At 42.2% G+C, this 15361-nt stretch overlaps 1 protein-coding gene across 1 annotated transcript; it reads right to left on the bottom strand.

Annotated features, from left to right (window-relative positions):
- Positions 1-323: 323 nt before the first annotated feature.
- On the bottom strand, positions 324-4286 carry MAGEL2 (MAGE family member L2). Its single transcript, XM_057724820.1, has one exon. It carries the CDS (start codon positions 4180-4182, stop codon positions 604-606), a length of 3579 nt encoding a protein of 1192 aa, XP_057580803.1. The 5' UTR covers positions 4183-4286; the 3' UTR covers positions 324-603.
- Between the last annotated feature and the right edge of the window lie 11075 nt (positions 4287-15361).

Here is a 15361-nt window from a genome sequence, read left to right on the forward strand (position 1 = left end):
ATGTAGCACTGTCTTTGAAAAACATTTTGTCATTGTGGTTTCCTCTATTGCTGGTAGATGTCTTGATGTTCAGCTGTATTTGGAGAGGACAGTAAAACTTGGCTCCCACTATCTAGAATAAAAATTAAAATAAAGACAAACACTTCCATGTTATGCTGAAATTATATTTATATATAGATATAGATATAGATATTTACTTTTCTGCAGACAGCTTTTACTGATGAGTCATTTTAACGTTCAAAGAACAGCCTATTTTGATGCTACATAATCTGTACCAGAATGAGATGGATAGCTTCTCAAATTCATTTCACAAAGCTCGCACAACTCTGATACCAAAACATAACAATTATAACACAAAACAGAGAATCACAGATCTCACTTAAAAATACAGATGCCAAAATACCAAACAGAACAGTAGCCAATTGAAATCAACACCACATGAAAATGTACAAAGCTTTGGCAGATACAAAAGCAAATTGAAATTCAAACTTACACACAGAGAACTGGAACGTAAACACCAGAAACAAAACGTCCCCCCCCCCACCCTGTCAGTGGCCTCAGGCCGGGGACCCAAAGGAACGATGAGATATCTGCTAAACCACGTTAGCGGGGAGGGGGGCTGCTGGTGGGGTCATCGGCTTTATCATCGGGGCCGGGCTCATCCTCATCCAAATCTTCAGACTCACACTCTGCCAGTGCTTCATAGTACTGGTCTGGCCAGCACCGTGGATCTTTCTTATAGAGCTTGGCCAAAAACTTCAGGACAAGCATTTTGCTGGTTTCCAGGAATGCCCGGGGGCCCCAGAGGAACTCATATTCTGCTGGCTCAGTAAAAGGGATTCTCCTGTACTCTAGGTACTTCTCCCTTACAAACACTTCGGTGATGAGCTTCCTTGTATTTCCGAAGAGACCATGTGTCTCCCGGACATCCAGCCCTAACTTGTACAGAAAAGTAAAGATTAGGTCCTCCCTGACACAATTGCCTTTCATAAAGATGAGGCTCAGAACCACCATCAGGAGGCCTAACTTGGGCCTGTCTAAATAGGACACCGCTGCTTCACCCTTCCGACCCTTGTTGATGAGAATATAAGAGTGGTTTTGGGGATCAATTTCTTTCAATTGATAACCAAAGACACACTCCAGCTTGTGGCTGGCACGGCTGATGATTTCTAAGCACTCATCTTTATATTCACGGATGATGAATTTCACCATCTCTGAGCGCTTGATGGGCATCTTGGCTTGGTCCTTGACCAAGAGGAACTGCACCAATGCGTTTGCTCGCTCATCCAAGGGAGACAGTGGCTGAGTCTCCAGTTTGGGGTCATCCTGGGTGGCACCAAATCCCTGAGCAAGATTAGGGAGCTCAGAGATGATCAAGGACGGAGGGCTAACTGGGCTTTCCCAGAGACCCAGGGCCCTTGAGGTGCTTGGGCCCTCCCAGGCACTCAGGGCCCAAGAAGTGCTGGGCCCTTCCCAGCCACTCAGGATCCGGGAGGTACTCGGGCCCTCCCAGCCACTCAGGACCCGGGAAGTGCTTGGGCCCTCCCAGTCACACAGGACCTGGACAGGGGTCTGAACCTCCCAGTCATTCAAGTCCAGATTTTCCCAGGGCCTGGGGGCCTGCCAGTTGCGCAGGCTCAGCATCTGGCCACTGCCGTCCTCCTCTTCGGTATTCAGATGCTTCTTCTTCCTGGTGGCCTTGCCTGAACGACGCGGAGGCTCAGAGGAGGTCTTTGAGGCCTCTTGAGTGGTGGCCATTGCCTTGGGGGCAGCTGCCGTCGCCATCAGGATGCTGGGCCCTGCCTTGGACACCTTTGAGGCATTCACATTGGGCTGTGGAACCCATGGGACTGCAGGCAGGGCCTCAATGCAGGCAAATGGATCCTGCAGAGCAAGTGGCAGTGACTTTGGGGTCTCTGAGGTGGCAGATGGGCCCTTGAAGGCATTAGAAGAGGCAGGCTGGAACTGGGAGGTAGGTGGAAAGACCCTTGGGGTGGCAGTAAAGGTCTTGGATGCCACAGGCAAGTTTTTCCAAGGAGTCGGCAGGTGTGCTCCAGCAGTTGGCATTGCCCTGGGAGCACAAAAAGTGCCACCGAAGATCATCCGGTCCTTTGAAGGAGCCTTGCGTTCCTTTGAAGAGGTCCTACGTTCTTTTGAAGAGGTCCTTCGGTCTATAGAGGAGGCCCTGGATTCACCTGATGGAGTCATCAATGATTTATTGGAGCCCATGGGAAAATTTGCCCCTGCTAAGGGGACTCCGGGCTGGCCCTGCAAGGCTGTGGGGGGACCCTGCCAGGAGGGCTGGAGTTGCATGGCTGGCAGCTCTGCCTGCGAACCCGAGGGCTGGGCCTGCTGGGTGGGTAGCTGGATTTGCAGGGCCTTTTGGGAGGCGGGGGCCCCGTGAAAGGGCTGCTCCAGCTGAACCAGTGGTGGGCCCTGCCTCTGGGCCTCCTGGGTGGGCAGGGCCTGCCAGAATTGCCCAGGGGCCTTTGGAGCCTGCCAGGCCAGGCTGGCCTGGGCTTGCTGTACTTCCTGGAACTCCATCGACATTGGCATCTCGTGTGGCACCGGAGCTTGGCCTTTCGGAGCCTGCCAGATGATGGGCGGGCAGTGCACAGCCTGCAGGGCCGACAGTGGGGCCGGCAGAGGGGCCGGCATCACGGCCGCCGGCGTCTGCGGAACAGCGGGAGGCGCGGTGGGCATCTGCGGTGCTGGAGGGGCCGTTGGCACCTGCGGGGCCGCCCGAATCGGTGGAGCCGCCCTCAGCTGCGGGGTGGGCAGCCGAGCCTGCGGGGCCTGCCGCAGCGGTGGTGGGGGCGGCAGGGCTTGCCAGAGAGGCGGTGGGGTGGCCAGGACCTGCGGGGCAGGTCGAATGGGTGGCGGTGCCTGGCGGATCAGTGGTGGTGCCTGGCGGATTGGGGGTGGGGCTTGGCGCACAGGCGGGGGGCCCGGGCGGATGGGTGGTGGGCCTGGTCGGATGGGTGGTGGCCCTGGGCGCACAGGTAGAGGCGCCTGCCAGGCAATGGTTGGAGCAGGCCAGGTGACTTGAGTGGTCTGCCAGCCCAGGGGCGTGGCCGGCCAGCCTTGCGGTGGGGCCTGCCACCCCGGAGAGGTGGCCTGCCAGCCCGGGGGTGTGGCCAGCTGCGCCGGTGGGGCCTGTGGGCCCTGGGGAACCTGCGGAGGAGCCCTTATAACCTGTGACTGGATCTGCAGGATCAGAGGCTGAGCCTGTGGGGCCCAGGAAGCCATAGGCTGCGCAGGTGGGGCTGGCGCCGGCGGCTGCACCAACGGGGCTCCTGTAGCTGGAGGCTGGGTGATCGAAGCTCTCGAGCCTGCAGGATGGATCATCAGGACTCCAGGACCTGGAGGCTTGGCCATCGGGGCTCCTGGAGGCGGAGGCTGGGCCATCAAGGGTGCCGGGGGTGGAGGCTGGGCTATCGGGGCTCCTGGAGCAGGAGGCTGGACCATCAGGACTCCCGGAGTCAGAGGCTGGGGAATCAGGACTCCTGGAGCTGGAGGCTGGGCCATTGGGGTCCCCGGAGGGGGAGGATGGGCCATCGGTGTCCCCGGAGGGGGAGGGTGAGCCATTGGTGTCCCCGGAGGGGGAGGATGCGCCATAGGGGTCCCCGGTGGAGGAGGATGCGCCATCGGGGTCCCCGGAGGGGGAGGATGCACCATCGGGGTCCCAGGAGGGGGAGGGTGGGCCATTGGGGTCGCTGGAGGGGGAGGATGCGCCATCGGGGTCCCCGGAGGGGGAGGATGCGCCATGGGGGCTCCGGGAGCCGAAGGATGCATCATCAGGACTCCCGGAGTTGGAGGCTGGGCCATCGGGGCTCCCGGAGGGGGAGGATGGATCATCAGGACTCCAGGAGTTGGAGGCTTGCCCATCGGGCCTCCCAGAGGGGGAGCCTGGACCATCGGGCCCCCTAGGGCCGGAGGTTGGGCCATCGGGGCCACTGGGGCAGGAGGCTGGCCCTGCGGGGCCTCCCAAGCAGGCTGAGGTGCCTGCCAAGCGGCCAATGAAGCCTGCAAATCAATCGGAGGTGGATCCCAAGGGACTGGCGGAGCCCGAGAGGAGGCGGGCGGAGCCCGCATCAGAACCGTAGGACGGCTATAGACCGGAGGCTTAGGGGCCTCCGCCGGGGGACTCGAATCGCCCAAATTCTTACTTAGCTGCGACATGTCCTTTTGCTCTGACAGCTGGTGAGCCTTTTCCTCCGACAGCTGCTGGGCCTTTTCCTCCAGAGAGAAGAGAATGCCTACGTGGCTGCTGAGAGGATTCCTCCCTGCTGACTGGTGAATAGGAAGTGAGTGCCCTTAGCTCTGCAGCTTTCCGCAGTAAGGAGGAGGGGGGAAGGGGGCTCAATCCCGCCCCTTCCCCGCCCCCGACCACCACAAGTGGATAGTGCATAGGGGCGTCTACCAGAAATCCTGGCTGACACAAGATCCCTGCTCACTTTGTGCAGTCCCCAAATGCAGCCTGGTCAGACTCCCCATGGGTGAGTTTTCACAAGGGAGTGACAGGAACAGATTTATGTTTTAGAAATCACTCTACTGCAGTATAGAGTTGGGAATAGACCACTGGGAACATGGAAGGTATCCATGAGGGGAGAGATGGTGTGGTCTGAGCTCAGATACAGCAGAACCCCGGCCAGCTGGAGGAAAAAAAAAGTGTGTGTATATATATGTATATATATACACACACACACACACACACACACACACACACACACATGCATACATATATATTTCAACAGTCATAGTAGGCAGCTGTTATAATTTAATGTAAGTGTGAAAGAGATGGAGAAGTCTGTCCTGAAAAAGTGGGAAACTGCTGGTGTAGGTGATTCTCTTAGAGACACATTGGAGGCTCTTAGGAGTAGAGATTGATGAGTATTGCATGGGACAGGTGCATTTACAGTGTTGTGGACCTGCCAAAGAGAGATACCATGTAGACACGCCCGCATAATGCCTTGGGATTCAGAAGAAAACTGAGCTGGGGATCCAGATACTCTTCATGGAAATAGAGCTGTTGCAGGGATTGTGGATGCAGAAGAAGAGTTAGAGTGAAACTTCTGAGGTAGGTCTTGGAGGATACAGGCATTTTCAGACATAGGCAGAGAAAAAGGATGGCACAGAATAGAGAGAGAAGGAAAGAGATCCTGGAAATTGAGATGTTGCAGACATCCATGAGAGGCAGCATTTTTAGTACAGGGGATAACTCCCGTGGAATAACTGGTATGAAAGAGCAAGGTAGGTTGCCTGTTACTTGTTTATCAGTTGCAGAGCAAGAAAGTAATTGTAACAATGACAACCAAGAATTGCACTAGAAAATAATTAGATGGGTGAATGAATAGATCCATGGTTCATATACAGGAAAAACAGATGAAGAGTAACACACAGAACTGGGGTGAAATCTGCTCACAGACAAAATCATTTAAAAATTTAGACAAACAGTGTATTAGAAATAAAGTAGAAAACATCAAATGTGTTGAGTAACACTATACTATTTCATGCTGAAAAGAAATGGCAGTCTCATCTCCAGGTGGGTAGTTTTCTGGAAACATACAAAATACTAAATATCAAAGGTGTTTAGTTTAGAAGAGGCTATTTGCAGCCTAGGGCAAGAGTCCCAAGTGACAAAAACAAAACAAAACAAAAACAAAAACATGAAAAATGCCACAAGGGGGCAGACGAGAATGGTGAAGACTACACCCCTCTCCTATAGTACCCTTAGCCAGTGTTCCTCAAATTTGGTAATTTATGAATCCCAATAAAGGCATATACACTCCCAAGTTTACTATTGCCTTAAATAACGAAATAGTAATTTGGGAGTGAGATTTCAATAGTTTTTCTGGCAATTGAAGGGATGAGACTACTACTTTGTACCCATAACCCTCATGTTCCCTTACTACCAAACCTATCACACAACAGTTGCTGTCTGTGGTTGGCTTTAGGAAAATCAGTTTATTTTTCAGCCTATGACATTTCTACCCTCACTAAAGCACACGTTTTCCTCCTCTAATTCCAATATATAAATTCATCACAGATTAAGTGATTATGGCAGATTTAACCTTTGGTCCACCATGCTGTGGGTCCTCCCACACAGTAAATAGTTACCAGCAGGGCCCAATTGTTCTCGTGGAGGTTGGAGCTTAATGAGTAGCACTGCCACACAACATCAACTCCCACCAAATCCATTATGTCAAAGGAGGCCCAGTTTATGCCCATGGCTGACACAGAAGCTTAAAGCAAATTATCGGGAATGATGGAGTGGGGGGGATGTAGGTGTCATTATAAATGGAAGGTAGTCAAGGTGGCACATTTGCAACTCTTTGGTAACATTATGGAACTATCTGAGAAAAACTGGGGTTTAAGTATCCTGTGGTTCTGGTGGGTACAGTCATGGTGCATGAATTGGGTTTACTCTTCCCTGGAAAACACATCTGTCTGTTTTAGACAACCAGTGCTCTTAGACCCAGACCACTCGACAACTAGCTACCCACAAATTTCCTATTCCCAATGTCAGTCAAACCTGAGGAATCAAGTGACATATAGCCTCGTTGTGAAGGTTTATTGTTTTAATATAAAAGCAAAACCCAATAATGTCCTGAGTCTAGTGAGTTTGAACTAAAAGCTTTAAACAGGTCTTCAAAAACCCTTCTTCTCCTTGTGGCATCTTCTAGCTTCCTCAGGCTCCCACTTCCTTCCTGTGTGTAGACGCTCCCATCTCCATACCTCTGATCCAATTGTTGTCAAATTCCCTTTCCTTCCTTCTCCACAAAACAGATTAAAAATCCAAGGTGTATAAAAAATAAAAGATGCATATACGAGGGTGAACCAAAAATTATCCACAGTTGGGGTGTAGAAATTCTATAGTCAGGCTGCTGATAATTTTTGATTCACCCTCGTATATACAAAATGTCCATGGAATGTAGGTGTCTGTCTTCTAATTAGATTCACTTTGTTGTACAGTGGAAACTAGCACAACAGTGTAAAGCAATTATATCAAATAAAGATCTGGAAAAAAGAATATATATGTATATCTGTGTATATATTTATATAACTGAATCCCTTTGCTATACACCACAAACAAACACAACATTGTAAGTCAACTATAATTTTAAAAAAGGCAAAAATAAAATCTCAGATTAAAAAAAAGGACTTTTCAGCATTTGCATAAATATATAACAAAAGGGTAACACAAGTAATGGAAATGATGAAATGATTGGGGGAAGGAGAAATGAGAGACAGATAGGAGTAGGAGAGGCAGATAGGAGTAGGAAAATCACAGAGCCAGATGTATGAAGAATTTGTATGTTTCTTGATTGTCTGGATCATGGCAAGAAAAGTGCCTACTTGCAGACTGGAGTCTTGTTTAGTTTATTCTGCTATCCTCAGTTCATTCTGAGTGTTCAGCAAGGAGCTAGTGAATGAAAAGTGTAAGATTAGCACTAGAAGTGCCCACCTTTCACTCCTCAATAGCTGTTAGACTTGGTGTAAATATTGATAAGTGAGTAAAATTATCAGTTATGATTTTCACAAAGTCTAAAATTATTTATTTATGAAATGACTTTTATTAAGGATTTGGTATGTGCCTGACACGGTGTTATATACAGAGAAAAATCTGACTTCGGATCTTATAGGCACACATCAGATCTTATAGAGGGATATGAATATACTATTTTTAGTGCAATGAAGTATTATTGTTTGCATTGCTTAAAACTCATATTGGTCATAGTTGATGCAAATAAGTGAGTACTCACTTCTGCTTGGAGTGTGGGGGTGGGGGTGTGATGCTGGCAGCAGCAATGAAAAAACAAACAAACAAACAAATCTGAAGCTGTGGGAGATTCACGAGTGTTCTCCAAATAGAGGGAACTCTAAAAGAAAAAAGAAGGAAAGAAAAAGAAACAACAACAACAAACAGGTATGTCAGAAGTACAAGGCATTTGAAAACAGAATTGCAAGGGGTTCATTAAAATAGTGTAACTACTGTTTGCTGAATGGTTATTATTTGGCCAAATACCATCCTAAAAGCTTTGAAACACTGTATATTCCTCACAAAATCCACAAGTATTTGGCCTCATTTTACACATCAAGAAATTGAGGACTGGGACCGGGAGGGTGGGGGGGAGTCGAGGGAGGGAGGGAATATGGGGATAAAAAGAATTAAAAAAAAAAAAAGAAATTGAGGCTTACGATGGTAATTAACTTGTCCCAGATCTGGCAATCTGTAGCAGAATCTGGAATTGAAGCCAAATCTATTTGTTGCCAAAAGGGCGCATTCTTGGCCATTACACCGGTGGTGCCAAAACTTTTCTTTTTAATTTAAGACATAATTAACATACAGTTAAATGCATAGATATACAGCATTCTGCTAAATGAACTTTGTCACCAAGTAACCATCTGTCAAAACAAGATGAAGAACATTTTCTTTATCAAATAAAAGTTCATGTGCACTTTTCTAGTCAATTCCTTCACCTCCAAAGGCAACTACTATTTTTTTTTCAGATAGGTTACTTATAGGTTACTATAAGATATTGAATATAGTTCCTTGTGCTAAACAGTAAATCCTCGTTGCTTATCTATTTTATATAGAGTAGTTTCTATCTGTTAATCCCACACTCCTGATTTATCTCTTCCCCACAGCCCTCCCCCTTTGGTAGCCGTAAGTTTGTTTTTTTTTATGTCTGTGAGTCTGTTTTTGTTTTGTAAATAGATTCATTTCTATTGTTTTTTTAAATTCCACATATAAGTGATATCATATTTTCTTTGTCTGACTTATTTCACTTAGTATGATAATCTCTAGGTCCATCCATGTTGCTCCAAATTTGATTCTTTTTTACTGCTGAGTAATATTCCATTGTGTGTATGTCCGTATATATATGTATACATCCCACATCTTCTTTATCCGTTCATCTCTTGATGGATATGTGGGTGATTTCCATGTCCTGGCTATTGTAAATAGTGCTGCTGTGAACACTGGGGTGCATGTATCTTTTTGAATTAGACTTTTCTCTGGATATATGCACAGTAGTGGGATTGCTGGATCAAATGGGAACTCTGTTTAGTTTTTTAAGAAGCCTCCATACGGTTTTTCATAGTGTGTGCACCAACTCACCAACAGTGTAGGGAGGGTTCCATTTTCTCCACATCCTTTCCAGAATTTATTTATAGACTTTTTGATGATGTCATTTGGACTGGTGTGAGGTGATACCTCGTTGCATTTCTCTAATAATCAGCAATGCTGAGCATCTTTACATGTGCAAAGAAAACCGCTTTCTGATTTCTTTCACATATCAGTTTTACCTGTTCTTGAATTTCGTATAAATCTAATCAGTATAGTATATACTCTTTTTGTGTCTGGATTCAACTTTTTGTTTTTAGATTTAAAAATATTACATGTATTTGAAGTTTGCTACTTTCTAATGCCAGCTAGAATTCCATTCTATTTATACTGCACAGTCTGTTTTTCTATTACCTGTTGACACTGAGATATTTACAATTAGGAACAAGTATAAAAAAAGACTGCTTTGAAAATTCTTCTAAAATTCTTCTTCTGAGCAAACGTTTTCATGTATCTTGAGTAAATGTCTGACAGAATGACTGGGTTGTAGAGTAGATGTGTGTGTATATTTATAAGGAACTCCAACAGTTCCCCCACAGTTGAGTTAGAACGTTTTATGTACACACTTCCAGAATGTATGAGAATTCCAGGTGCTTGATAGCCTTATCAGATTTTGTATTGTCAATCTTTTGTTTTTTTTATTTTGGTCATTCTAATGGATATGAAATTGTGATTGTACAATTTCATACTCCTTTTATCAATGTGTGAGTTTCATTTGCTTCACATCCTTGCCAAAATTGGTGTAATTGGCCATTTTGATTTTAAGCATCCTTGTGGGTGAGAAATGGTTGTATCATTGTATTTTTGTTTGCATGTTTCTTTATTAATAGATCACTTTTGAGCAGTTGTAGGCTTCCAAAAAATTGAGGGGGAAATTGAGAATTCTCCTATAATCTTTGCCCGTCCCCCACACACAAACAACTTCTTCCAATATCAACATCCTGAACCAGAGGGTACATTTGTTTATAATCCATGAACCTACACAGACACATCATTATCATCCAAAGTCTGTAGTTTATATTGAGTTTCCCTCTTGGCATTATATATTCTATGGGTTTTGACAAATATATAATGACAATTTTATGATAAACAGAATAATTTCACTACCCTAAAAATCCTCCATGCTCCGCTATTCGCCCTACCTACCCCCTGGCAAACACTGATGTTTTTAATGTCTCCATAGTTTTGCCTTTTCCAAAATGTCATATACTTAGAATGATGTGGTATGTAAACTTTTCAGATTGTTTTTTTTTTCACCTACTAATATACAATTAAGATTCCTCCAAGCTATGATGGCTTGATAGCTTACTTCACTTTTAACACTGAATAATATTCCATTGTCCAGATGTACCACAGTTTATCCATTCACCTATGAAAGTACATCTCTGTCGCTTCCAAATTTTGGAAAATATGAATAAAGCTGCTGTAAACATCCATGTGTAGGTGACTCATCTCTTTTCATCTTGGCATAACATTCTACTGTGTGGAGGTGCCATGCTTTATTAGCTTTCACCTGCTGTAGCACATGCTGGCAGCTTCCGAGTTTGGACAATTATGAATAAAACTGTTATAAAAATTTGCTTGAAGGTTTCTGTGCCAGCATATGTTTTTCAACTGATTTGCATGAATACCAGGGAGAAAAACTGCTGAATTGTATGATAAGAGTGTATTTAATTTTGTAAGAAACTGCCAAAACCAGCTTGCAAAGTGGCTGTATTTGGAGACCATTTGTGTATCTTCTTTGTGTATTTCATTCTGTTTCCCAATTTTAATTAGGTTGTCTTTTAGTTGTTGATTTTAATAGAAATCACATTGTTCAGATTTTCTATTTCCTCATTTACCAGTTTGGGTAATATTTGTTTTTAAGGAATTTTCCATTTCATCTAAGTTGTCAACTTAAAATTATCAATCTACCTTTGTTAACAGTTAACAATCTGCTAATTGCTATACCGTTTTAAGGTAACAATTTCTTTTTATTAAATGGAGATTAACAAAATATCCCTTTATTATGCTTTTAATGTCTGTATAATATGTAGTATGTCTCTCTTTCATTCCTGACATGAGTTATTTGTTCTCTCTCTCTCTTTTGTTTTCTTTCTTCTTTTATCAGTATTTCCAGGGGTTACCCATTTTCATACTCTTTTAAAAAAATACAGCATTGACTTGTGTAATTGTCTCCATTGTTGGTCTGTTTTCCATTTCATTTATTTCAAGTCATTTCTATTCTATTCATTTTTCTACTTTAATTTTGATTTATTCTTTTTCTATATTGTTAACATGCAAGCTTAGGTAATTAATTTTAAATATTTCCTCTTTTGTAGTAGGTAATTAAAGCTACAAATTTATCTTTGAGCCTTACTGTAGAAGCATCTTGCAAATTTTGATATATTATATTTTTATTATCATTCACTTCAAAATGTTTTATACTTTGATTTTTTTTGTTCAATTTATGGATTATTTGGAAATATGTTGTTTAATTTCCAAACATTTGGATGTCATACATATTTTCATAATATTAACTATTAATTTAATTCCACTGTGATCTGTGATCAGAGAATATGGCCGATATTATATCAGTTATTTTAAATGTATTAAGACTTGAATTTAGTGCCCAACATAGGATATATTTTGAAAAACATTCTATGTATACTTGCTAAGAAAGTGTGTTCTGCCATTGTTTGATATATGTAATTGTCGCTTAGGTCAATTAGATTGAATATGTTGTTCACATCTTCTGTATACTTACTGATTTTTTATCTGTTTGTTCCATCAATTAATCAAGAAAGTGTTAGAAAGTTAGAATCTCTAAATTTGGTTGTGTATTTGTCTATTACTCCCCTTAGTTAAAAAATTTAATCTAATGTATTATATATAAGATCTTTTATTGGAACACACATTATGTGTGTGATTGTGTGTTTTTGATAAACTGGCACTTTTAACCTTATGAAATGTCCCCCTTACCTCTATAAATACCCCTTCTCTTGAAGTATACTCTGTCTGATACTAAGAGTCACACTGACTTTTATGCTTAGTAAATTGCAAACCCTGTTTATTTGCATCTTTTAAACTTTTAACCTGCCCAGGTCATCATATTTAAGGTATGTTTTGGTAAATAAGATATACTTACTGTATTAGTCAGTGGTTTCCAGAGACACAGAACCAATGGGAAATATATATACATATTCTATGTATATTATGTATATATATATATATTTAATTTATAAATTTATTATAAAGAATTGTCTCATGTGATTATGGAGGCTGGCAAATCCCAAGATCTGCAGGGTCAGTTGTCAGGCTGGAGACCCAGAAGAGCAAATGATTAATTCCAGTCTGAGTCTGAAGGACTGAGAACGAACAGAGCTAATGGTGTAGTTCCAATCTGAAGGGCAGCAGGATTGAAACCCAGTCAGAGCTTTTGTTTCAGTTCAAGTCCAAAGGGAAGCAAAAAGCCAATGTCCCAGTTCAAAGGCCATTAGGCAGAAATGATTCACTCTTACTTGGGGGGAGATTCAGCCTTTTTGCTCTATTCAGTCATTCAACTGATGAGGTGAGGCCCATCCAAATTATGATTGATAATATGCTTTACTCAGTCTACTGATTTAAATGCTAATTTTATCTAAAATAGCTTCACAGAAACACCCAGAATAATGTTTGACCAAATCTGGCCACCACGTGCCCCAGTCAAGTTCACACACAAAATTAACGATCACACTTTAGTTGTGATTTATTAATCCTATTAATTTCTGCCTTTTTCATGAAATAGTCAGTTAATATTTAATGTAATCAATGATAGAGTATGATGTAACTTGACTGTATTGGTATTTGTTTTCTATGTATGTCACCTACTTTTTTGTTTCTCTTTTAGGATTAATCAAATAGTCCAGTTTTCAATTGTATCTTATGTACTGGCTTTTAATTTATACCTCTTTTGTTTTCTTATAGTTGCTCTGAAGATTACAATATGCATCTTTAATTTAGCACCATTTACATAAAAAACCCTACCTACTTCATGAATAACATAAGAACTTTTCAACAATGTAATTCCATTTAGACTTGTCATAACTTCTGTGTTCTTGTTGCCATTGATTTTGCCTCTATATATGCTACAAACCCCACAATTCATGACCATCTATTTTGCTTTAAATGGTCAGTTGCCTTTTGTAAATGGTATATAATATACATAGAAAATAGGTTGGTGGTTACCAGAGATGGGGGTGAGGGATGGGCAAAATGGATGAAGGTGGTAAAAATATATATATTATATATTTTATATCTATCTATATGTATATGTATATCTATATCTATCTACCTTACAGTTCTTACTATGCATAAAACCATATTAACTGAATCCTGTGCACATTGGAAAAGTGTACTCACTTTGCACAGGTGTCTGATAGCTGAAGTCATGTGCAAACTGAGAACATTGTTCTTATACACACAAGTTTCAGTCAACACAGTACTGTGAAAATTGAGGACTACCTATACCATATATCTGTGTATGTATAATTTTGAATATATGAATATTTTATGTATTACATTATTATATATTATATTAAATGCTATATAGTAAACTATTATAAACATTGTTGTACATATAATGTATATTATAATAGTTTTTAAAGTCCTTTTATGTTGTAAATTGTGTGTGTATATATATGTATATATATACATATATATTTATATACTTTCTAGTTCCCTTCATTTCTTCCATCATATGAAGATTTTTTTTTTATTTTTTTGGGGGTACACCAAGTTCAATCATTGGTTTTTATACACATATCCCCGTATTCCCTCCCTTCCTTGACTCCCCCTCCTCGAGTCCCCCCCACCCTCCCCACCCCAGTCCTCTAAGGCATCTTCCATCCTCGAGTTGGACTCCCTTTGTTATACAACAACTTCCCACTGACTATCTATTTTACAGTTGGTAGTATATATATGTCTGTGCTACTCTCTCACTTCGTCTCAGTTTCCCCTTCACCCCCCCGCCCCCTCCCATACCTCGAGTTCTCCAGTCCATTCTCTGTATATGCATCCTTGTTCTTGTCACTGAGTTCATCAGTACCATTTTTAGATTCCGCATATGTGAGTTAGCATACAATATTTGTCTTTCTCTTTCTGACTTACTTCACTCTATATGACAGACTGTAGTTCTATCCACCTCATTACATATAGCTCCATCTCATCCCTTTTTATAGGTGAGTAATATTCCATTGTATATATATGCCACATCTTCTGTATCCATTCATTTGTTGCTGGGCATTTAGGTGGCTTCCATGTCCTGGCTATTGTAAATAGTGCTGCAATAAACATTATGGTACAAGTTTCTTTTGGGACTATGGTTTTCTTTGGGTATATGCCCAGTAGTGGGATTACTGGATCATATGGAAGTTCTATTTGTAGTTTTTTAAGGAACCTCCAAATTGTTTTCCATAGTGGCTGTACCAACTTACAGTCCCACCAACAGTGCAGGAGAGTTCCCTTTTCTCCACACCCTCTCCAACATTTGTTGTTTCCAGATTTTGTGATGATGGCCATTCTGATCGGTGTGAGGTGATACCTCATTGTGGCTTTGACTTGCATTTCTCTGATGATTAGTGATGTTGAGCATCTTTTCATGTATTCATTCCCTTCAGCCTGATAAAATTTCCTTGGTATTAATCATAGTAAACATTGGCAAGACACACATTTTCTGAGCTGCTGTCTGTCTAAAAATGACTTTATTTTACCTTCAATCTTTTTTTTCCCCACCCGTTACCCCACCTCTGGCAACATCAGTCTCTTTTCTGTATCTATAAGCTTTGTTTCTTTTAGATTCCACATATAAGAGAGGTCATACAATATCTGTCTTTCTCTGTCCGACTTATCTCATTTAGCATAATGCCCTCAAGGTCCATTCATGTTGTAACAAGTAGCAAGATTTTCTTTTTTTCATGGCTGAATAATATTCCATTATCCTCTCTCTCTCTCTCTCTCTCTCTCTCTCACACACACACACACACACACACACACACAGACACACACATCTCATTTTCTTTATATATTCATCCATCCATGAACACTTTTTTTTATGTCTTGGCTACTGTAAACAATGCTGCAATGAATATAGAGGCAGTTATGTATTTTCCACATAGTGATTTTGTATTCTTTGAATATATACCCAGAAATGGAATTTCTCAATCATATGGTAATTTTATTTTTAATTTTCTAAGGAAACTTCATACTGTTTTC

Source organism: Hippopotamus amphibius, chromosome 2 (assembly GCF_030028045.1).
Source record: "Hippopotamus amphibius kiboko isolate mHipAmp2 chromosome 2, mHipAmp2.hap2, whole genome shotgun sequence".
Classification (NCBI taxonomy): domain Eukaryota; kingdom Metazoa; phylum Chordata; class Mammalia; order Artiodactyla; family Hippopotamidae; genus Hippopotamus; species Hippopotamus amphibius.